General features: G+C 42.2%; 1 protein-coding gene across 2 annotated transcripts in view; it reads left to right on the forward strand.

The window, feature by feature from the left end:
- The window catches only part of VANGL1 (VANGL planar cell polarity protein 1), a 48,160-nt gene that overhangs the window by 21,022 nt on the left and 3,862 nt on the right, over window positions 1-23,276 (forward strand). For both annotated transcript variants that reach the window (XM_072991681.2, XM_020815102.3), the window contains 3 exons: window positions 13,824-13,957; window positions 15,304-15,436; window positions 21,461-21,695. In XM_072991681.2, the coding sequence (XP_072847782.2) occupies window positions 13,824-13,957; window positions 15,304-15,436; window positions 21,461-21,695 (502 nt within the window). The remainder of the gene's footprint in view (window positions 1-13,823; window positions 13,958-15,303; window positions 15,437-21,460; window positions 21,696-23,276) is intronic.

Genomic DNA, 23,276 nt, shown 5'->3' on the forward strand with positions numbered 1-23,276 from the left:
TTGACACTCTTGAGCAATAATGATTTAGCAGTCTCATATTGCATTCTGTCTCTGAAATCTCTTTGTTCAAGAATGACCATCTTGCATGTCATAGAAGGCCAAAGTGCTCCTCACTCTGAGACTTCATCTTGCTGGCAAGTAATCTTTTTGGCTGAGAACTGTCTATAAGCAAATGCTGGTCTGCCATGCAAGCCATATGTGGGAAGTATCATTTGTCTAGAATGAGCTGTTGCTCTCTGGTGGTAAATATGATTGGTTCTAGCTGGTAACTTTAGGTGACAAAGGAGTGTTCTGTTGCTTTTTCTTTTGGTTTGGTTGTGTTGTAATTCCTGGATCTACTAAGAAAGAAAGGGAGAGAGAGAGAGAGAGGAACAGATGCTCTGGACTAAATGGGGAATAATGGATTTCCAGCCTATGTGAATCTCTGCACTGCGGGAGAAAGACCTCTGGGCAGGAGTTGAGGGGATAGACAACATTCTAACCCAGTTCCATAGAAGTAGCCACATTAGTCTGTCTCAGCATGTTGGCAAAAGAAAAGTGGGAGGTAAAATATTGGAATAACAGATTTATTTTGGTGTGAGCTTTCACGGATCCATTTGTGAATCCATGAAAGCTCACTGAAATAAAAGTGTAAGTCTTTAATGTGTTACAATATGTGCCTCTATTCATTCGTTTGTTTGTTTGTTTGTTTGTTTTTGGCCAGCATTCTAACTTAAGCTGAGCTGTTACTTCTGCTAGTAAAAACAAACATGGAGACAGGATTTTTTATGACAGGCAATGAAGCATATTGCCTCCATCCCATTTTCTGTTAAACACTCTTTCTATGAAAGGTGTGAATAGTGTGAAATGGGGGACCACACAGGGGACCCAGAAAGTGAATTATAAGACTTGACTTGAATGGTAGCAAACCTGGATGTCAGTTGCCTCTTTGAAATAGCTAACTTTTTAACTTGTGCTCTTCTGCTATTAGTGTCAGCACTCTCTGGCTGTAAGAAACGATCAGGGTGGGGGACATTTAGAGCAGTCCGGTTTGTTACAGAATTGTCATTGTCATGGCTTGCCATCCCCGAGACTTCTGCTTTAAACACTCAAGGTGCCTGCCCATAGGAGCTCTATAAGCCCATTCAGAGCTCTCCCACCCAACATTCTGGCACAGTACAAAGCTTCATTCTTAGCATAAAGTTCTATAAAGTAGCTAAGGATGCTTGAGAGTGAGGCATGTGCGCTTGGCGTGTCCCCACTTTAGCCCTGTATGTGCATCAGACAGCAAAAGAAAACAGGTTTTGCAAATGTTTTCTGCACAGTGCGGTTCTGCTGCTTTGTAGTGTTACTGTAATAAAGCCCTGGTTCATTACACTTGTCTTCCCTGGAGCTCAGGCTAGATCAACATAGGATTTCGTTCACATATAATTTCATTCTTTTACTATAAAAACTATTAATATAGGGAATTAAGTTTGCCTGTAGAGCTTGCAAAAATGTATTTAACTAGCCCGTGCAGAGCACAGCTGTGCTAAAGCTTTGTGGGAGGAAATATATCTTACTGCTGTATGAATGTATTCAGTCATGAACAAGAATTGAGATGTTAAAACGTCATTTTTCATTCTGTTAAAAAGGTTACAAGATTAGTAGCTGACTGCCTTTCATTTCCATAGATTTTTTTTTCTTGTGCTTGGTCACCAGTGAAACTGCAGCCTCTTGCTGATTTTTCTATGTTAAGACTATTCATATACAGATAATTGTACTCATCTGTTTTACATTTTGAACTGAAAGCTGGGATAAAAACATGAGCCATGAAACAGGAAGTTGCCTTCTAGGCTAGCCATAAGGGTTCCTGTGATGATGAATTTAGTGTGTTTTAAAAACTTAAAAAATCACTAAATAAGTAGTGGTGGTGATCATGATATCTATTTATAAAAATGCTTTTATTTCCAGAAGGAATACCAGTTTGTAAATATACTACTGTACACAAAACTGTTGGTATATCTATTAATGCAAATGTTTCAGAAAATTATAAGGAGATAATACATATATGACACTTAGAGGAGGAGTTTCCTTTTGATTACATTACTCTATAAATGCTGCTTGTTGACAGTTATGATGATGTTATAGCAATTGAAAGGTCACATTCACCCCAAGATAGCGAGCAAAATAGAAACATAAAGTCAGAGCTGGACCTTAGAAATACGTGAGACAGAAAGTGTGTGAAAGTAGTATTCACCCTTAGCCTTGGTGTGCTTTCTGCACAGTTTCTCCTTTAAAATGGACAGATTCTGCCTTCTGAAGCAGAAGGTGTGTGCTTTTGAATCTGAAATCGCTTCAGCCCACTAGAAGAAGATTGGGTCCCAAGTAGAAATGGGGACGAATGAATTTGTGCCCCTTCATACAAAGTAAACCATGTAACACCTCCCCCTCCCCTGGGCCAGCTGGTCCACATACCATACGTTGCACCCCCACCAGGGTCCTCCTCCTCTGGCTGTGCTCCAGGGCTGCCCTTCCCAACCTCCTCTGGCAGCTGACCACCCATTGGCTGCCTGGGGAGAATCCCCATCCCACCTTCCCCTCAGTGTGGTCAGCTGCTGGAGGAGGCGGGAAAGGGGAGCCCGACTGGAGTGCTGCTGGAGAAGGAAGCGCTCAGCAAAGTGTGATATATAGTGAATGGGCCAGCCAGCTTGGGGGATGAGGGGAGAGTGCCGTGCAGTTTACTTCATACAAAGGGACACAAATTAATTCATGCCCATCACAAGTCTGTAGCCAATTGACTTTGGGTGCTTTTACTTGAGAGTTAATTGTGTACAGGACCCACCTCATTAATGAGATTCTACGGGATCATCTTCCATTGACATCTTCCATGTGTAAACTGTCCATGTTTTCTCATCGCTTCTTTGGTCTTTTTTCCCCCTGTATATAGAATATCCAATAACCTCTTTATTGGACATTCCATGCATACACAAGGTACTCAATACATGTGTGTGTGTGTGTGTGCATGCGCGTGCATGCACATACACATGTATTAGTTGCACTAGGTGCGGGGATGATACATGTTTGGCCCTCCAGATGTTTTAGACTACAACTACCACAGTCGTTTATAGTTAGTAATATAGGCTGAGGATTCTGGAAGGTGTAATCCAAAACATCTAGAGTACAAAAAGTTTGTCATCCTTGTGGGGTTCTGTGACTGAAATAATCCTTGGAGAAGTGAAACAAATGGAGCAGCTAGATTGTTAGCCTTAATTTGAATGAGTTTGATTGCCAATGGAGTATAAAATCCATGGTAAAAAAGCCTAATGCCTTGTAATCACAATGAAAGCAACCATTTATCCCAAACCATTCTAGTAAATCTAACTAATTTATTAAAGTATAGGTTCTTAACTTGTGGTCCATCAACCCCCAAGGGGGTCACAATTTCCTCACAGGGGGTCCTCAAAGGCTTGAACAAATGTTAGGATATTTTGCAGTTGAAAAGGAAGGGAGGGAGGGAGGGAGGAAAAGAAAGGAGAAAGGAGAGGAAAAAGGAAAGAGAAGTAAGTAAGTAAGTAAGTAATTAAGGGAGGGAGGGAGGAAGGAAGGAAGGAAGGAAGGAAGGAAGGAAGGAAGGAAGGAAAAGAAAGGAGAAAGGAAGGAAAAGAAAGGAGAAAGGAGAGGAAAAAGGAAAGGGAAGTAAGTAAGTAAGTAAGTAATTAAGGGAGGGAGGGAGGAAGGAAGGAAGGAAGGAAGGAAGGAAGGAAGGAAGGAAGGAAGGAAGGAAGGAAAAGAAAGGAGAAAGGAAGGAAAAGAAAGGAGAAAGGAGAGGAAAAAGGAAAGGGAAGTAAGTAAGTAAGTAAGTAAGTAAGTAAGTAAGTAAGTAAGTAAGTAAGGAAGGAAGGAAGGAAGGAAGGAAGGAAGGAAGGAAGGAAGGAAGGAAGGAAGGAAGGAAGGAAGGAAGGAAGGAAGGAAGGAAGGAAGGAATCTATCTTAATTTCCCTTGAGCATGCAAGTGAATGACGCTGAGTGACTTGAGAGACAGCACATGACATTTCTTGCTACTGTGCAGACAGTCAGTAACCACAGGAAAAGAGAGTAAGGTTCAGTCAGCGTCAGTGTGAGTGAATGTTTGGACAGACTTCTTGATTGTGTTTCTTCTTTGATTTCTGCTAATAAAACTGTTTGGCTATTGTTGGGTAAAGTGATTTCAATATCATCACAGTGTATTTTGTAAGAATACATTTTGGCTGAGCTGGCTGAATTTGAAACGTAAAAGAACTGATGTTGTTGATGAGGGTGCATCCTGTTCAAAGGAAAATGAAGCTTCTTTCATTCTTCTTCAAAACTGTCTCCATTATAAGCAAGGAATATCTGTCAATGAGATCCTTCATGAGAAACTTTAAATAATCTTTGATGTATTTTAGGGTATTAAGTCTTGGTGGTCCTCAGCAAAAAAAAAAAGATATTTAAAGGGGGTCCATGGTAATGAAAAGGTTAAGAACCGCTGTGTTAAAGCATTTGTTAACCATGTTTCTGAAGTCCTAAGTGTCTGATATTGTCAAAGCACACTGAAAACAAACTATCTTGAATACAGACAGATGGGAGAACACAAAAAATAATACTAGAATAAATGAGCTAAGCAAAAAAGGGAATGATAGACCAGGTAGAAGGGATGCACTGCTGCTCTCCACACTTACCAAATACACACTTCATATACACCTATAACAGTTTAGCAACGCAGCAGAACCTCAGCATCTTTCTGTTCCCTTCCTCCGAGATCTTGCAAAGGGGAATAGGAGGGAAGGATGTTCCTGACTAGAGAACCCTGTAAGTAGTGTTTTACTTTGGCTCATTCTTCAAAGCGGTTTCTGTCTCTGAGGAATACTTACATCTTGTTCTTGGGCATAAGCTTGCAGTAGAGACTTAATAAGCACTACACTACAAGAACTTGCTTGAGAATTGCAGGTACATACAAAAGCTGCATTTTGAAAAAAGTCTTCCAAATGAGGTTCTGCCTCTGAATGTTTATCACATTCCAGGCTGTCAAGTGTAACCTCCATCCAAATCAAGTCTTTGGAGATACTTGAGCCATCTTTCCAAGTCGATTTGCCTTTAGTCTTAGCATAAACAGTTCTGCCACTGGCTAAAGAAACCATTCAGAACCATCAGCTTCCAAGGTTATGACATTTAAATCCTTGGTGGCCAGATTTTCATTCATCCTTCTCTGTATTTAGAATGATTCATGACATGAATCTAAGGAGCCATCCAAAAAGTGTTTGTGTTGTAGTGTGAATACTATTATTTTAGCATCTTAGCATCTCAGGATTATTTTGCTAGCATGGAACTGATTATTCTTGCCCATTAATTTTCAAATTTTATTTTCAAATTAATTTTAACTGTGTTCTTCTTTGCGGCCAGGAATTTCAAAGTAGCATAGAAGGGACTGTTCTGTCTTTACCTAATAACAAGTTTGTGGGGGACATTTGGCTCTGAGAGATTTGTGAAAGGTCACCTAGCGACTAATGGGTAACCAAGTGGACTATGAAGTAGATGTAAATCCAAAGTCCAGACTATCCACCGCACTACAACACTGTACTGTATCCTGAAACCACTGCACATAATTTATGTCAGTGGCTTAATGATTTGACTTATCAAGTACAGTAAAAGAGAAAAGGAGGATCTCTGTGACCAATGAACTTTGCAAGTCCTTTTCATGGGGTTGCTGTGCATGGGTAGCAGGATACTCTTTCTTTTACTCCTATTCAGTGCTATGCCACATGCAATCTTGAAATTCCGGCATGGGCCAAACTTACTTGTACAGTGTGTTGCCTTGCTTCCTCCTAAGACTCACACTGGGGTCGTGATTTGCATCTGTCCATATGATTACTCCCTTACTTACCACTAAGCAAGCATGAATAGGACCACCATGTCTTTCCCATTTGAATCCAATAGGACTTTCCTTCTGGGATCCTTTGTGCAGCAACCATAAGCTAAACTTTTCTTGGAAGATGTGTTCTAAGTCTCTGTCCATTTCTCTGTGATTTTTACCTCTTCCCTTTCACAGAATGAAAGCTGCTAGTTGAGTGCCTTACACTGAACACTGTTTCTTCTTGGTGGTCTCTGTGAATACACACTAATGGGTTTAATCTGTGCTTGCACAGAGGTCTCTGGAATATTCTAGAGTTTTATGATACGTTGGTCAAGGACCGCCCCCTAGTGCACATGGTCTGCCCGTCCTGGCAATTACCTCAGGTGTTTTTGTTTTTTGCCGCCACTGAGGTCTTTCCTCTCATCGATCTCTGTTTGCCATTACTTCTTTATTTGAGGAAAATTGAAAAATATTTTCGAGTGATTCTTTCCAGCTTCTATGCAATCAAAGGAAAATTGTAAAAGACTTTTCGAGTAATTTTTCCCTCCCCCCTCTCAATTTTTCCCCACTCCACCATTTATGGCCCCTCTTCCCCCGTTTAAAAGCTGTACCTCGTGCTCCAATAAGGTCCCCTCACAGACGATCACGATCTCTGTCTTTTTTTGCCTGGGGGAATCTCACCAGCCTTTTGTTCTGCCAGAACTTCGCTAAACAAGCCCTTAAACTCAGACAACAGCATCTCATGTCATTCCTCTGGGAATATTCCTTGCTACCAGCTCGGACTATGGAACCGTCCCAAACATGTCAGCCCCCTAAAGAATCTCCGGGTGCAACTTCCACTTCTCCAACATTTAAATAGGTTCCCAAGACCAAACCAAAGTTGAAGCCTAAATCTTCCAGTTCAACAAAGTCCACCCCAGTACCGAATCCCCCCTTTGGTATCGGAGCACTCCAGATCAAAAAACCCAAAGAAGTCTTCCACCGATTCTCGACAATCCAGACACAGGCCGATACCGGACTTAACACAATTACAGGACCAGCCTACGGTCTGCCTTGATTCTCCATAAGAGACCCTTCTTCCTCTTTCTGGTCATCCACCATTTCCACTACTGGCATAGTCTCCATCTTCTGTGCTAACTTCGGTAGACGTTACCATCCTTCCTCGATCGGCACATTTGAGCCCCAAATCCACGGGTTGCTCCATCTCTATTGGCGACTCCGAGTCGGTGTATCCCATACCCGACATATCACCTCCGCACAAGCAGTTAAGAAAGACCCATCATGCGCCAGACACATGCCATTCCGATGCCAAACCGATATGACCCATGACTCCTGCTGGGTCTCCAGCATCTCGAGAGCCTCACACTCAACGATATAGCCTGCTACATGTGGAACCTATCCACATATTTTCAGAAATTGGGAGTCCTGAAAACTCAGGGTTCCCACTCACATGTATCTTTTCTATGTGTAGCAGAGGCGCTGCTCCTCAAAGTGCCCTTCTATACATGAATGCAGTGACAGGAAACAAGGATCTGGCTAGAACACTCTAGCCACACGTTCATTCAGCGGCACCCTTTTCTGAATGACTAACTAGAGCTTTTGTCATTTCTGAAAGTACCAAGATTTTGGAGTGGGGCTTTCGTTGTGGTTTTCTTTGGCCTTGATTTCAAGGCCTATCTTGAACGAATTTTCTTAAAAGGAATACTGGCCCAAGAATATTATTCATTTGCACAACGTGATATGTTGTTGACTATCAGATCCAGGCCAGAGACTCCACTAATAACCAGAGTAAGCTGGTGACAGTTACTGAGGAAAATGGAAACTTCAGTGTAATCTTAATAGTTCACAGATCTTTGTGTTACTCAGATATTTAAGTTTATTTAGATTCCCTTCGGTATTCTCAGAACCGAAGTGAATGCAATCAGGACTTTCTGTATTCATTTCTAACAAACAAAGCAAAGCATTTTTCCTTGGTGTTATTTGAGCTCCCCATAATATGTAAATAAGTAAGGTAATTTTTAAAAATTTCTAAACAGTATACCTTCATCACCACCAGAACTGATACTCTTCTCTTAGTTTGTTCATAGTTTAAAGGGAGACCTGTTGAATCTGGCAAAGATCCTTTGAAATCTTAATAGCTGCTATTCATTCCTGGTCCAGTGGATGTGTCAAGAGAAATTTGGGAAATTCTGCCCTTCCCATTAAAATAATTTATTTTATTTGCGGTACTTCTTTTGTAAACCAATCAACACAGCTTACAGCGTAAAAAGCATAATGAAGCCTGAAAATATCTTACAGCCATAGTCAGTCATAATTTTGCTATGTGTTATTGGGCATGTACTAGTGGGCAGGAAAGTGGTAAATAAATACTTTATATAAATAAAGGCAGAAAGCAGCACTAGCCACACTTCTCTGTCCCTGCTTTCTGGATTGTCATGCTGCTTCTTAAGTGAAGTAATGACTTCCTCTCTTGTCCAAAGAGCTATTCTGTAAAACTCCTTGCTTTCTAAATTCATGTTGGTTGAAATCCTGTTGCTTAGTGTAGCAGTTTGGACCGCTGAGTCACTGGAGATTTGGTGAATCAGCTCCTCCGTTGTGATTTCAGTGCGGTACGTTGCAAATAGACTAGGCCAATTTGCTTAATGGGCCTAGTATAGTTTCAACTTACCACACTGAAATCACAACAAGAGTAGGAACAATCAAATGGAACATCAGAGAACTTGACTCACCAAATTCCCACTGATTTAGTAGGCCTACTCTAGTGCAGCTTAATACAGTAAGCAAAAGGATTTCAGCCAATGTGTAGTCATGTAACTTTCTGTACAACTGGAAATACAGTATTCTGTACAAATAATTCACCGTGTGCCTTGATCTTTTGAATACCCCAGTGTCTTGGATTGCTTCCATATGGTTTGGCAGAATTACTGGAATTGTTCTTAATAATTGGCTTCCAAGAATACTCAGCTTCTGTGTTTCTTAGGAAAAGAGAAAAAGCAACATAAATACAGTTGAAAAGAGAATAGTCTGTGTGCAACAGACTATTTCAAGCACTCCAGGTGCTTAACTCCTTTGTGGTACAACATAGTATGTGCTACTATAGCTGCCACCTTACTTGCCACATCATGCTCTGACATGCTTTTTCTTCTGATATCACCACTGTGAAGACAGAGTGTTCATCCACAGAAGGTGAGCGAATGTTTCTCGACAGCTCTGCTAGTACAGTAATCTGAGCTAGGTTGTGGAGCATGCTGCTGCGATGTAAAAGTAAAATGGCAGGCCTACATCTGAAGCTCCTTTCAGAATAATTGATCAAAATATTTTTATACCAGCTGTTCTATATCAGTTTTTAAAAGAATGGCAGATGAGTGGCCAGCAATATTTTAATTGGAATTTTGAAGTGAAGTCCTCCATATGTCTACTCAAAAATACATCCTACCGAGTTCATTGGGGCTTAATCATAGATGGGTGGATATAAAATTGCAGCCTTCGCACCCATAAGTATGAATTAGAAATGTTTTGCTTCCTGGAGCGTTTTACAGTTATAAGAAAACAAGAGCAATACTTTAGATCCAGTTCAAGAGTTTTAATTTTGACTCAGAAACCAGTGGAGTGCTTGGCTTTAGCTGGGGTAAAGCCTTGCAGGCTCGAACAGTGGCTTACGGGACGTCCCATCAGGGTCCACATTTTCAGAAATCTTCACTTCTGATTTCCAAAGAGGTATCATCTGTTGGACCAAAAACAGCAGAGTTCCATAAGTGCCTTAAAAACAGTGAGAGCTGTCTTGACAGTGCCATGGGGCTCCTTGTTGAGTGTTGATAAATAGTTCCTTCAACTTTGCAGCTCCCTAGGAAGCTTGTCACAAAGTTAGGCAACGGTGTAGCTGATGTGAAATCAGTAGGATATTGGGTTCCTTTGATTTCACTTGGATTTAAGTAATGTTCAGCCCTCAGCAATCTTTTATCAGGGCCCCTTGCCTGGGGTGGATCCCTTTTTGCTTGTCTGCTTCTGTGCAGGCCTTCTATATCCTTTTTTTGCTACAGATCTGCCATGCAAGTAACCCAACACATTTTCTGTGTTCAAATAACTAAGGCAGGAGCTTGGAATGGAACATTCCTTCCCTGTACTGGCAGCCACTAGCACCCATTGCACCAGGTTCAGATCTAGTTGTGGGTGTCCTCCGAGAGCCATTCCATGGGTAGAAATCTCCTTGCCTACATCAAAACCTGTTTCTGATTTGAATAGCAGCAGCAGTGTCAGCAAAATTCTTTATGAAGATAATGCTGCCTCAGGGTATCTTGAAGCCTAAGGTGTGACTCAGGGTCTGCCCTTTTCCTCCCAGAAAAAGAAGAAGTTTAGGATTGACACTTCCCTTTGATAGCACTAAAAATCAGTAGTGGCTGCCTGCCTCACTCTGACATTTTCAAGTTGGCTGGATCAAAACTGCTTGTCTACTGTTCTATCACCTGCAGGTACTTTTCAAAAGCAATGTGTTCAGTACATGAAATGCAGCGTGGTGCTGTTTTAAGCTGTCAACTTTATACGTAGAAATAGGAGTTTGGCTGGTATTTCTCAGGCACCAACGGCACAGCAGTAACACATTCCCAAGCATATCCAGTAACCTGCCCAAACAATTTGAGGAGGAACTCTGAGTCGCCTCTTCTTCACATTTTGTTCATACACTGAATTCCTTTGAAATTTTCTCCCCCTGCTGACATGAATATCAGTTCTTCACTGCCAACTGGTAATATTGTTCTGCTTGAATAAATGCCATCCTATGTGAAGGAAGGGTGTGTACTTCATGCTAGTCTTGAGTTGGGGGTGGTTCTCATGACTTTATGGCTCATAACATAGAGCCAGTGAAGCTGAGTTGTAAAGGGTGGTGCTTCTCTTTGATGTGGGCAGAAACATTTAGCAATGCAGCCCTAAGGGTCTATTTCGAGCATGTGCTCACTCTGCAAATTATAGCGACCTTTCTGCTTATTTTTCTTGGTGCCATCCATGTAATTATAGCTTGCTGCTCCTTTGTGATTTCAGCTGTTTTCTCTTTAAATTAGCAAAGAAACAAACAGATAAGGGGCAGTAAAGACTAGATGAAATAGCAGGAGAGCTGTGTTTGCTCTCACATTTTTTCAAAATCTTAAAAGCAGCTGTGAAGAAACCTCTCTACCCACTACTCACCCCAGTCAGGCTGATATAGAAAAGCTGGGAAAAGGAAGAGCGGGCCCTTTTCCCTTGCACTAAATTTCACACACAGCCAGGGTTAAATAACAGCTTTGAGTAGGACATACCATGTATAAGACACCCCCATGTATAAGACACCCCCCATTTTTCTTACCCAAAATTAAGAAATCTAAGTGGGGCTTAGCAAGTGTGTGTATGTGGAGGGGGGGAAGGGATCAAAGCAATCCCACAACTGCATGATCGTTTTGATCCCTTTCCCCCTTATACAGCCATGGGATTGCTTTGATTCTTTCTCCCCTCCTTTTGTTAAGCCCCATGGGACTTAGCAAGCAGAGGGGAAAGCAGGGATCAAAGCGATCCTGCAGCGCTTTGATCCCTGCTTTCCCTTTGCTAAGGATTAGCAAGTGGAGGGGAAAGCAAGGATCAGAGCCCTGCAGGAACAATTTGATCCCTGTTTTCCCTTCCACTTGTTTTTGTACTCTCCTCAGCTTACTTCCGTGTATAGGATGACCCTCGATTTTTAGTCTAAAATTTTTAGACAATAGTCTTATACATGGAAAATATGGTAGTTTAAACCAGAGCAATTGAAGGTTAGGGAGTTAAAAATGTGACTTGGTAGTGGTGCTGCCCTACCCAGGCCTGGCTCACAGCCTCCGCAGCTACATTTGGGGGATGGGTTGGAAAGCAGGTGAAATGTTTGAGGAGGCTCAGGGGAAGCGTATTAATGGGTCACGCCAGCATCCAGCACTGCGTACATTACACTATTTATTCATTATTTTGTTATTCCAAATATTTTTACCCCACCTTTATCCTTAAAAAGAACCCAAGGCGACTTACAACAATGAAGGACAATATTTAAAGTGGAAAACAATGAGTACACAACGGTGGTTAACATCATTAAAAGGCAATATTTAAAACTGTGAACAACGAATAAGGAGGCAACTTACATCATTAACAGGCAATACTATGGCAAAGATCAATAAGTATACAAAACATTTTAAAAAGCCACTCTGAAAAATGGAAACCATAAGTAGTACTAAAATCCAGCCAATGCAGTAATGCACAGCAGTGTATCTAAAAATCATAAACAGGTACCTGGTTACTGAGGGAAAATTAAATTTATTTTGACAACAAGACTCCAAATGTTTCTTTAACTCAATTTGCTCATCAGAAATTGCAGGGTGGCTGAATAAGAAGCAGACTGAATAAGAAACTATAAGCAGCACAGAGCTCACTTTTTGCTTGTTTTGGTGCTATGGGGTATGCATCTTCATTGATCCAAATGGGTAGAACTCTGCAGACATCTTCTCCTGAAATTCTGAAGCTTTAAAGTGTTGAAATAATCAAGGGGCTGGGAGCACATCAGAATGCAGAACTGAATGCCAGCCCCTTGCCATCTTTGTTTCTAGAATGCTCTAGTACCTATGTGGACCCAGAGACTCTCTTAGGAAGCTAATATTTATTTATTTATTTATTTATTTATTTATTTATTTATTTATTTATTTATTTATTTATTTATTTATTTATTTATTTATTTATTTATTTATTTATTTATTTATTTATTTATTTATTTATATCTTGCGACCACTCTAGGCGGCTAATACATGCAATATATCACAGAAGTGAGTTCACCCCCTCACATTTCATAAATTCTTTTCATGTGACAACACTGAAGAAATGACACTTGGCTACAATGTAAAGCAGTGAGTATACAGCTTGTATAACAGTGTAAATGTGCTTTCCCCTCAAAATAACACAATACACAGCCATTGATGTCTAAAACCTCTGGCAACAAAAGTGAGTACTTGACTGGATCCTGAAATTGAACACCCTAGTACCTCATGGGTTAAACAAAGAAATAGACTTTCTCCCTTTATTATGATAACACTGGTGGGCTGATTATCTTGCCACCCTGCACAGCAGTGTATAAATGCCTCCTCTCCTAGTGCCGGCACTTTCGAACACTTTCAATTAGTTTTGGAGCTGATATAGACCAAAGAAAGGTGCAGAGAATATAAAGAACCTCAGTAAGTGTTTCATATTCTGTCTAATATATTTTATCATGCCTAATGTGTTTAGTATAAATGATGTATTTATATAAAGTTGAAAGTCCCAAGCCAGGTGTATATATATAATAATTTTTTAAAAAATGTGAATGATTCGGTATCTAATGTGTGGCTTTGTGTTATGCTCAGCTCCTGAAGAAGGTTTTGCCAAAATGTGTTGAGCTCAGAGCTTTTTAACAACTCATTTAAAGAAATACAAAATAAAGAGCTTGTTTCTACTTTCTGCATCCTGAGACTTCATCTCTCATTTATAACATGGACTTCCGTGGATGTACCAGTTCCTTTTGTTTTGTTAATATTAGGACACACTTTCTTCTGCATATGGGGAATTTGTTTACTTTTGCTTAGTCATGGTCATCAGAAAATGAACAAAGACTTCACTTGCAAATCTCATTGCTTCAAAGGAGTTTTGTGACGAGAGGAAAAATGTGCTGTCAGCTTCTAATTGTACTGCTTTTGTCTCATTCTGTTTGACTGATAAACTGTGCAGGGAGTGGGGAGATGGAAGGGCTGGTTAGGGAAGGTTATGGATTGGGAGGGAGGGAGGTGTTGTGTTTGTATGTTCTGGGTATGTGTTGGGCATCTTGGGGATCTTCAGTACTGTGTAGCTTGCCGAAGGCCACCCAGGACGGACCTTTTTCCAGGAGACATACTGAGGAATCACGCTCCCAAACTCCAACTCTATCGCCAGATACCTAATTTACTCTTCCTTTTAAAAATGCATTTCTTCCCATTTCTCTTTCCAGCATCCAGCGTGCTGCTGTAGTTGTTTTGGAAAATTACTACAGAGACTTTGCTGTCTACAACCCCATGTTGTTAACAGCTTCTAAAGCACGAGCAGCGAAGCACATGGCAGGCCTGAAGGTGTATAATGTTGATGGTAGGTTAAGGGAAAGAAAATAGGTGGGAATGTTTGTCAAATGTCTTTTGTCCTTGTTTCCTTTCCCTATTCTGCCTTGGATTTCAGCTGCAAGAAAACCATGCCACAGCCTTGCCATCCCTTGCTTGGAGGGTGCTTCCCGTTAGGATCCATTCACCAGGACTGATGTTTCTAGGACCCTTATTTTCACAGGCAGATTCATTGTAGATGCTGGATGGAGTAGAAGCATCTCTGCTTCTCTGCTCTCCTTAGCAATCTCAGTAGCTGCCTTATCCACACATCAAGAGCCTTTGATTAAGTGGTCACTGCTCTGACAGCATGGCTCTGACAGTTTCCTTTAGCTTTGCCTGGCACTGGAAACTTAGGAGGTTCCCCCCTCTTCTTGCCCCAGCACTTCCAGTATGCTCATTGCCTTCCCTAGGTGATGCATAAGTAAAATCAACCTGACCAGCATTGCTTCTGCCTTTGTGAGTAGAGTTTCCTCTACAAAGGCAGGATCCTTGACTGCCAAAGGGAACCCTGCATGCAAAGTAGACCCTTTCAGGCCAACACAGTTCACACAGAGAAGGACTCGGGGTAGTATTATACAATAAGCCATGTAAAAATGTGTGCTTTTATCTCATTGTATCCGTTTTTCTTAGCACTACCCCATTGGACAATGGCCAGATCTGGGATAAAATCAATTCGTGTGTTCCGCTTTTCTACTAGGAGCCAGCTTGCTTTGTGTAAAACTTCGCTTGTTTTGCTTTTAGAACTTTATGTTACGATGTCTGGCAGTGCTTGGTGTTTTTTTGTCTATTGTCTCATGTCACTTGATGTTCTTATTTTCTGTCTTTGTGTTTTCTTTGTTTCCTTTGAATCTTCCTACCCCACCCTCCTGTCTTTCCTATCTCCTTTCACATTCCCTTTTTCTTGTTGCTGAATTACCATGTGTTCCAGCTGCCCTTGTGGCCAAACTGAAAATGTATTTAGCTGATGGTAAGTAGCACTTTCCTTGATGTGTGTCCACTGTCTGTGTTTCGTTGTTCAATGTTGTGCTTAATATTTTTGTAGATTGTTATTGGTGCTCCTTTGGGGCTGTAGGAGGCCTTCATCTAGCCTTCATTCCCTAGTTAACAGTTCCCCTCTGCTGATCTGAATATGTCCAAAAAAACCTGACCTGTTACCTCATAGCTGCACCTCAGGGAATGTTTACATTGGCAGTGGGCTCCATTTTGTTTTGGGTTTGGGAACTTGTGGCATGAAGTACCACAGCTTCTTAGCTAGTTGGCTAGCACTGGTGGATTCTTGTCCTCCATTCTTTCCTTTCTTAATCATCTCTCTTCCTGCTGTATTTCTCCTTGAAGGACCAGATAACAATGCTGCGGGGCAGTCCAGGGCTATGATTGCTGCTGCAGCCCATCGCAGGGACTCCAGTCACAATGAGCTCTATTATGAAGAAGCAGACTACGAGCGAAGGGTTAGAAAACGCCGAGCAAGGTGAGGATTCCCCATAACTCTCTCTCTCTCTAGTTCAGCCTCAGGAGGACACTGTTCTTCCTGAAAGAGGAGTGGGGATTCTCCCACCCACAAGAGATCCAACAGTCATGCCCAGCTCCTCAAAGTACCCACCTCACTAGATGTGTGGTGTGTACCTTTAATTGGGGAAGGGAGAGGAAAGAGGCCTGGGTGAAGCCTCTGATATAGCGAAAACTGCTGCATATTCAGAGAGGCAGCTGGGACTGGAGCGGACGGCTTAACCACGTGCTGCTCAGCTGGCCAACCTAGCAAATGGCAACGTTCCCACCTGCGCTCCCCTGGTCTTGGGCAAAAAGGCAAGGTAGCAGCTCCAACAGATCACCAGTATGTGTCCATTGAGGCCCTGAGGGAAGTGGTGAAGAGCCAGAGTGGAGGTAGAAGACCGAGTGAGGATGAGGTGTGCTCAGGGAGCCAGTTTCTAGAAAAGTGGGCGTAGTCCTTCTCCACCCCATCTGACCTTCAAGAGTGTTTCAGTTTCTCTCTAGGAGAACTGCTAGACAAACCACAGCTACAGAAGGATTCTTGCAGATTGCCGTGTGTTTGACGGGTAGTTTAGGGTGGCCCACTGGGAGCTTGACATGTAGATCTTGGGCTGTGTTTGACCTGATGGCTTATACGCTTTGGCATGTCTGTTGTACAGCAAGTGCTTTGACCTGCCAGACATCCCTCCCACAGCTGTACAACTCTCTTTGCCATCACCTCTGTTGGTCTGATGGAACAAGAAATGAAGCTCTGATTGTAGAGGCTTGTGTATTCATGCAGGGCAGATGCCTCCATATGCTTTTATTGCTCTTTGTGTTGTAATTTAGTGTGTTGGGTTTGGTTTTAACTGCCTGTAAACCGCCCAGAATAGTGCTTTGGCACTAATGGGGCGGTATATAAATTAAAGTAACAAATGATAATAATTTTAATTTATCTAGAATACTAAGATCCTATGCTGAGGGTGTCTACAGAGGGTGGCTTTCCTGTAGGGGTAATAGTACAACCATGTGTCCTCCAGCAGGGTAACTCACTTCTTTAGACCACCAACTCTGGACCTCCCTGCAACCACGGGACAGCGTACAAGTGTCATGGCTCATTTGGCAAGATGTTCCATTCAGATAAATGCCACAGTAACAAAGTGGCAAGAAGAACTATTGTATGCATTCCTTCCATGCCAGCTATCCCACGCATGCTCAGAAAGATGAGGCTCATAGGATCCAAGATGATCCTAGTGTCCCCCCCCCAACCAGCCTCTCAGTTCTTGCATAGAATTTGAATTGGCTACCAACAGTTGACATGGGGGGTTTTTTGAACCTATGACCATGTGTTTCCTCATAAGTGCTCTGATTCATATCAGAGTTTTTGTGACTATCACCTCTACTTCACATGAACTGGAAAGGTGTTTCAGAGACCTGTTTTCCAATCCATGGAAATGTATTTTCTACAAAGAGGAGGTGGACATTAGATCTCGTGTACTCCAAAGATGAATTCTACTTGTAGCAGGATGCCAGAAATTTCATTACCTTCCCCCTCGGTGCAAGCCGATCCTATCCCAGGAACAGGTTTGGCACAGATCCAGTATGTACGTACAAGAGTGCATATTTTTATTTGGGTAGCAATCCAGAATTTAGGAAATTGGAAGTGCCCCTGCTTTCCTTCCATGGCAAATTGTGAGATGCTACAAATACAATCTTGCCAAGAACTATCGAACTTTATATCTAGGAGGAACTTTCCTGGCAAAATCCATCTTGCCATGAACTTTTGGACTTTTATTTCTTTACACTGGTACAAGCCTTAATGAAGTGGTATTTTTACCCATGAAAGCTGGCATATGGCATGATGATTTTTTAGTGGTCTGTAAAGCTATTGCCTGTTCTTGCATTTGTATTTTAATTTGTTCGGACCACACGGCTCCCCTTTATTTCTATGAGGAGGCTAAAGTGTCAGAAACATCCTTTCCCCTCAGTCAAGTGAGTTGATTGCTGAGGTCCGTGAGACCCAAGAAGGGCAATCATGGGAGGAATTATAGTCCCCTCTCTCAGAAAGGCAACCAACCACATTATCAGCACTTTGGAGAAATTCTTCAGTAGAAGAGATTTGTAGGACAGGCATTTCAGCCTCATTGCATACCTTTTCCAAACATTACAAAATAGTCAAGTCTTCGTTGGTTCTGATCCTAAGGGCCCCCTAGCATGTCAGTCCTGGCAGACTCCTCCATAGTCTACACACTGTTTCTGAAATATGTGAGACTTGGGAAAATACAAATGCACAAATTTTGTCATAGCACGAATTTGGAGGGCTTTGATCCATCTCAGAACATTCAGTCCACCTCTGTTTCCAGAAACAGCATCTTACCTTAAAGGGCATCTGCCTTAGCACACAAATGTGCCTTAGGGTGAAGGGGTCAGCTGGGATTTCTTGGGGATATCTATGTCCTTGATAATTACATTTTCTGTAAATGTTTTCTGGTTATTTTCCAAGTTACAATTATTGAGGTACCAATTGGGACAAAGTTGTGTTTTTTTTCCCTGTCCTTCTATTAGAAATGATGAGGTTGAGGGATGATTATCCATTTCCATTCCAGTCTGGAAACAGTACAACTCTTCCCCTTGTAGGAGCTGTTGGCAGCATGGGCCGTGCGTACAAACTCCAGGAGAAGGTGCGACCTTGAAGTGGTGAATACCTTTCAGGCACCTCAGAGAACAGAAAGCTACAGAAAGAAACTTCTGGTCTCTCCCGCAGAACACAGTCAAGTAGCCACAGCACCCTGATATAAGGGTCTTATCTGTAGATGCTTGTCATCAAATACTGCCCTGGAATGTGCTGGGCCCAGATTTCTTATTTAGACTGGATTAGTCTAGAGATTCATGCTGTCCAGAGGCATGATTGGAAGATCATTTTTTGTAAAAACTTGTAAAAACTAAACAAAAAGAAAGAAAAGGAGAGATCAGAGCTCCTGGAGTAAGAGGCCTTCAGTAGAGGAGGGTGTTATTTTGAGATTTCAGTGCTTCATTTCAGTGCCAAGCTGCTAAGCTTTGGCATTAAGACCCAGACGTAGCACAGTTGGGTGGACTCTACTTTTGTAACCCACAATCTAGTAAAGCTGCCTACTACCTGATACTCCAAGAGCTGAATTGTGTGTCTTTTGGAAAGGAGCTTCATTGCAACTGGCAGGTTTAAGTTATTTTCAGCCAGAGTGTTAACACTTCTGGTTGACGTATGTCACCAGGGTGGTCCTGAAATTCCCAGTAGAGGAGCAAAACCGGAACCAACACCGCTGCCAGATCGACAGAAAGTACAGAAGTATTGTAGATGATAGGAATTTCCATGCAGACAGAGAGAGGGAGAAATAAAAGAGCACTGGATGTCAGGGCTTTTATGAACACGGAGCCTCTGAGTGAATATGTATTTGTGCAGAGGCCCTGGTCTACACTGGAGGCTCTGGATCTAAGAGCTCACACCATACCTTCACCATACTACTTCAGTGACACACCATAGCGGCTCTGCTGTGGTTGGAAATTAAGGCAGCAGTGCTGTAGCAAGTAACGAGTAAACATTTGGTCGAGGAATGACATGGAGACAGAGGAGTAGCCGGATGGGCTTTAGACATCTCGACCTGAATCATGAGATAACCATGCACTGGAAATGTAGATTGCTACTGTTTGTTCTGTGCCCTCTTTCATTCTGGGAGGTAGTCTCCCTTTGTTAAAGAGGGGTGATCAGACATGGCATCTTGTAACCGTGATAGCTGTCCGCCTATGCCCTCCCACACATAGAAAACAGATTTAGGGGCTTCAGTAACCGGAATTACATTTCTTTGTTTTCTCCTTTCCTCTCCCCCCGGTGGATATCATAAAACAGTAAAACAGTTATTCCTGCTTACTAGCTGTAAGATTGTGGCCCCAGCCCACCGCAGTCTGCTCAAGTTGATATCCAGGGAGCAGACAGGCCTTCTCAGATCTGTGATGTAGCTCTCCCCCCCCCCCTTAGAAAGCCACAGATTCCTTCTGCCTAGCAACATGCCCAGCTTCTGTGTCTGTGTTGTCCTGACTTCAAATAAAAAGTCTTTATTGCAAAAGAGCCTGAATTCAAGCAGTAAACAACACTTGATGATGTGTCTAGGTGGAGCAGTTTTGAGCAGCAGCCAAATAATGGGAAATCCAGGGCTGAACTGGAGAGAATTTGTATTTGTCTCTGTGCCTGGAACTTTCTGTTGTCTTTGATATTCCTGTACTTACATGCTGTCAAGCTGGCAAAATAGTTATTTCTGACTTAATTCCTTTGGGAGGAATTTAGTAATGGGATTCATTTAATTCAACTTGTGCCCTTCCTCTCCAGTGCTCAACTGTAAAATATAAGAGAAAAGGCAGAAGTATAGCTAAAGCATAAAACCAAATGAATTTTACTTCCCTCTCAAATCATTTCCCATCCAGATTTCTCGTCCCTAGTTACTATTTTGCCCCAGAGGTTCCCATTGCTTAAAACAACACTTAGAAGGTAAGAAAAAGCTGCTGGGTAGACTTTTTGAGAGGGCTCTAGGGTTGAGTATAGGAAGCCTGAACAGCTGCATTTTGTTCAAAATAAGAAATGCCTAATGCCTAACATGCGGTTTGATAATGACCTGGGAGAAGCACAGACTAGGTGAGGCAGAGATCTGCAATCTTGTAGGATCAGGATGGCGGCACTACTGTGGGTGGTTTGACGGTAAATAATTTGGGCAATCAGGTGTCCCTCCCCTGATCCAATCTTCTTGTGTGTCGTAGCTGGTTTGAAAATAAATTAAGAGAGCTTGGAAATCAATTTCTGTGGCTCCAACTGGACTGCTATGTGAAAACGTATTTTCTGAGGTTGCTTATTTAGCGTTGCTGATGCACATCGAACCCCTGTAAAGAATGGGAAAGCCGGTCACTGCAGCGAGGGGCTCGACAGCCTTCCTTTCAAACCTGCTCTCCTGTTCCTTCCCCACCGTTTACTTGGCTGCACCCAACGATGATAGTTTGCAGTCTTTCTTTGGCATTTGCAAGGAATGTCCTGCGTTTGTTTGCTCAGCTGTACAGAATCAAGGTTGATTAGCAAAGGCTCCTGATCTGTGGATTAGGAGAGCTGAATGTAGCTACTTGAGAAGACCTGTCTAGCATACGCAGGGAAGGGGCCCTTCCTACTTACATCCCTCTCCATTGGAGGAGGATGCCTCAAGTCTCGTGATGATCTGCTATAACCTGCCATCAGCCAGACACTTTCATATTCTCATCGCAGCCCTGTTCAGTCATTACTAAACTGACTATGCTTACCACAGGTGGAGAGGAGCATGCCGCCCCACCCTCCTTTGTTTCTGCTTTCAGAACTCTCTAACACATGGAGAGCGAGACACAGTGGTGCCTCGCAAGTCGAATGTAATTCGTTCCGCAAGAAGCGCTGTCTTGCGAAAAAATGGTCTTGCGAGGTTCTCTATGGGAACCTCGCAAGACGAATGAAATTTATTCATCTTGCGAGGCATCGGTCTCAAAAAAAAAAGTCATGTGAAGCATGGTCATAGAAGAAACCGTCTTGCGAAGCACCATAGCGATCACAAAAAACAATCGTCTTGCAGGTTTTTCATCCCGTGAGGCATTCGTCTTGCGAGGCACCATTGTATCTGCACAACATGGTAGAGAGGGAAACCACATCCTCTCTGGCAATGCTGGCGCCTCTGGAAAGTGAGCTAAGTCCACTGTGTCCCACCAGTGTTGCCCTGTGGCAAGAGGATTTGGCCAGGATTTGAGAAATCTGCATTGTAAGCTTGGCTAACCTCCTAGGGAAATCAGTATCTCTCTGAATCAGTCTCTTGCTGTAGCACCGTACTCATAAGGAGCACTGGGTGTTAATGGGATGTTCAACCAGGCAACATAGATATTTGGAATGGGCTTGGCTATTTGTACTGAAAAAGACAAAGTACTGTTGTGACAGTGAAGAAGCACACATGATTATGCTAAACATGATGCCTCTTGGTTTCTTGTTGTCTAGGCTTGTGGTAGCTGTTGAAGAAGCTTTCACCCACATTAAGCGTCTACATGCAGAAGAGCAGCAGAAAGCCCCAGGGGAAGTCATGGACCCCCGAGAGGCAGCTCAAGCCATCTTCCCATCTATGGCCAGGGTGCTACAGAAGTACCTACGGACAACACGGCAACAACACTACCATACTATGGAGAGCATCTTGCAACATCTGGCCTTCTGTATCGCCAACAACATGACACCAAAGGTACAGAACCAATGGGATTGTCTATCACATCAAGTCACATTGTCTGCCCTTGCCCCCACCCCACTCTCAAGGTAATGGAGTCAAAGCATCATCCTGTAAAAAGTTGGATGAGCTTGAGCTTGCATGCACCACTGTCAGGATAGAGAGTCTGATGCCTGAACGTCTCCCCAAGAGCCCTTCAAAACTTTAAAAACTTCTAGGAGAAAATAAGAAGCCTGCCTGTCACATCTGGCTTTTGTGAATCCCTGGAAAAAAGAGTTAATTCCAGAATGAAACCACACAACCCTTTCCAATCATAGCAGAATTCATCCTGATATCAAGTTATAAGTTTTTTCACTGTTGCAATAATTCCAGGCAACATCAACTTATCTTGTGAAAACCCACAGGTATGATTGCCATCCAAAGTTCTTACAACTATGAGAAGTTGGAAACAAAAGTAGATTCAAAACAAAATGTGAGTTGTAGACAGAACTGAAACTATGTTATAATCATGTTTCAAAATTGCAGGAATATGCATTCTAAAAATGCAAGATATTGGAGCCAAAAATGGCACATTGAAGAAGCAGAGAATGCAGGTCTAAAAGCATAAGTAAAAAGCATAACAGTTTTGAGCAATTTTAGTCTTTAAATATATTACTATGCACACATGGAAAATATTCTAAGGGCTCATTCAGCCAAGCCAGTTTGAATCTATGGAGGAAAATTAATGTTGTTCTCATCTGTTCCAAGGTGCTGCTGCAAGCTGTGCTTGTTACGTGTTGCTTCCCTTTGATACCTTGTGTCCAGTATCAGTGTTGTTGGTATCCATTGTATGTGGCATGGTGTCTTGCCTCTCTCTGTTTATTTTTCCCTCAGTTGTTTACATTCTTTCAACAATAAACAACTGAATTTTGCTGGTGCAGTAAGTTACTGATACCTATAAGCAATCGGAATGTTTTCAGAGGAAAGCACTATTGCTTTTACAAGGGTGACAGAACCATTGCTTTTACTAACTGGATCCCTGCACTTGCAGGAATGTTAAGTTGCTTGGGAAAATTTACTGGGTAGGCAAAATACTATGGGTGTTGTGTTAGTGGACTAATTTGGTCAGGTATTGATTTGCGCTATCCACACTTGGAACTCCAGGAGTTTTTTCTCCTCAGTTGTTTTGTATTTCTTAATTGGCCATAAAACAGATTCTTTTGTGATGTTATTGGACATTATTGGCCTTGCTTCCAGGCTCAGCTGAAGAGCTGGCTGATTATTTCATGGTGACTTTTAGTAAACTGCTGTTCAAGCCTCATTTTTAAAGTGCAATGTATATTTTTCAGGTTTGCATTTTCTACATTATTCTCCTTAATTATTTTAGCACTCTGTACATTCAGAATTTCACATCTTGACCCCGCCCCATCTTGGAGAACCCACCACTTCAGCCAAGGCAATGCATCAGAGAGTAAATAAAATACAACGGCTGAGGAGGGATCCTCCAGAGTAGTTGCTACCCAGCCTGTCTTGCAGTGAGGTAGTCCTTAGAATAAACCCAGAGGATAGGCAGCTGCTTACAAGGAGCTGTCAACCCTCTGGATCCTCTAAAGACTGACC

The sequence above is a fragment of the Pogona vitticeps genome, chromosome 2, assembly GCF_051106095.1.
Source record: "Pogona vitticeps strain Pit_001003342236 chromosome 2, PviZW2.1, whole genome shotgun sequence".
NCBI lineage: Eukaryota > Metazoa > Chordata > Lepidosauria > Squamata > Agamidae > Pogona > Pogona vitticeps.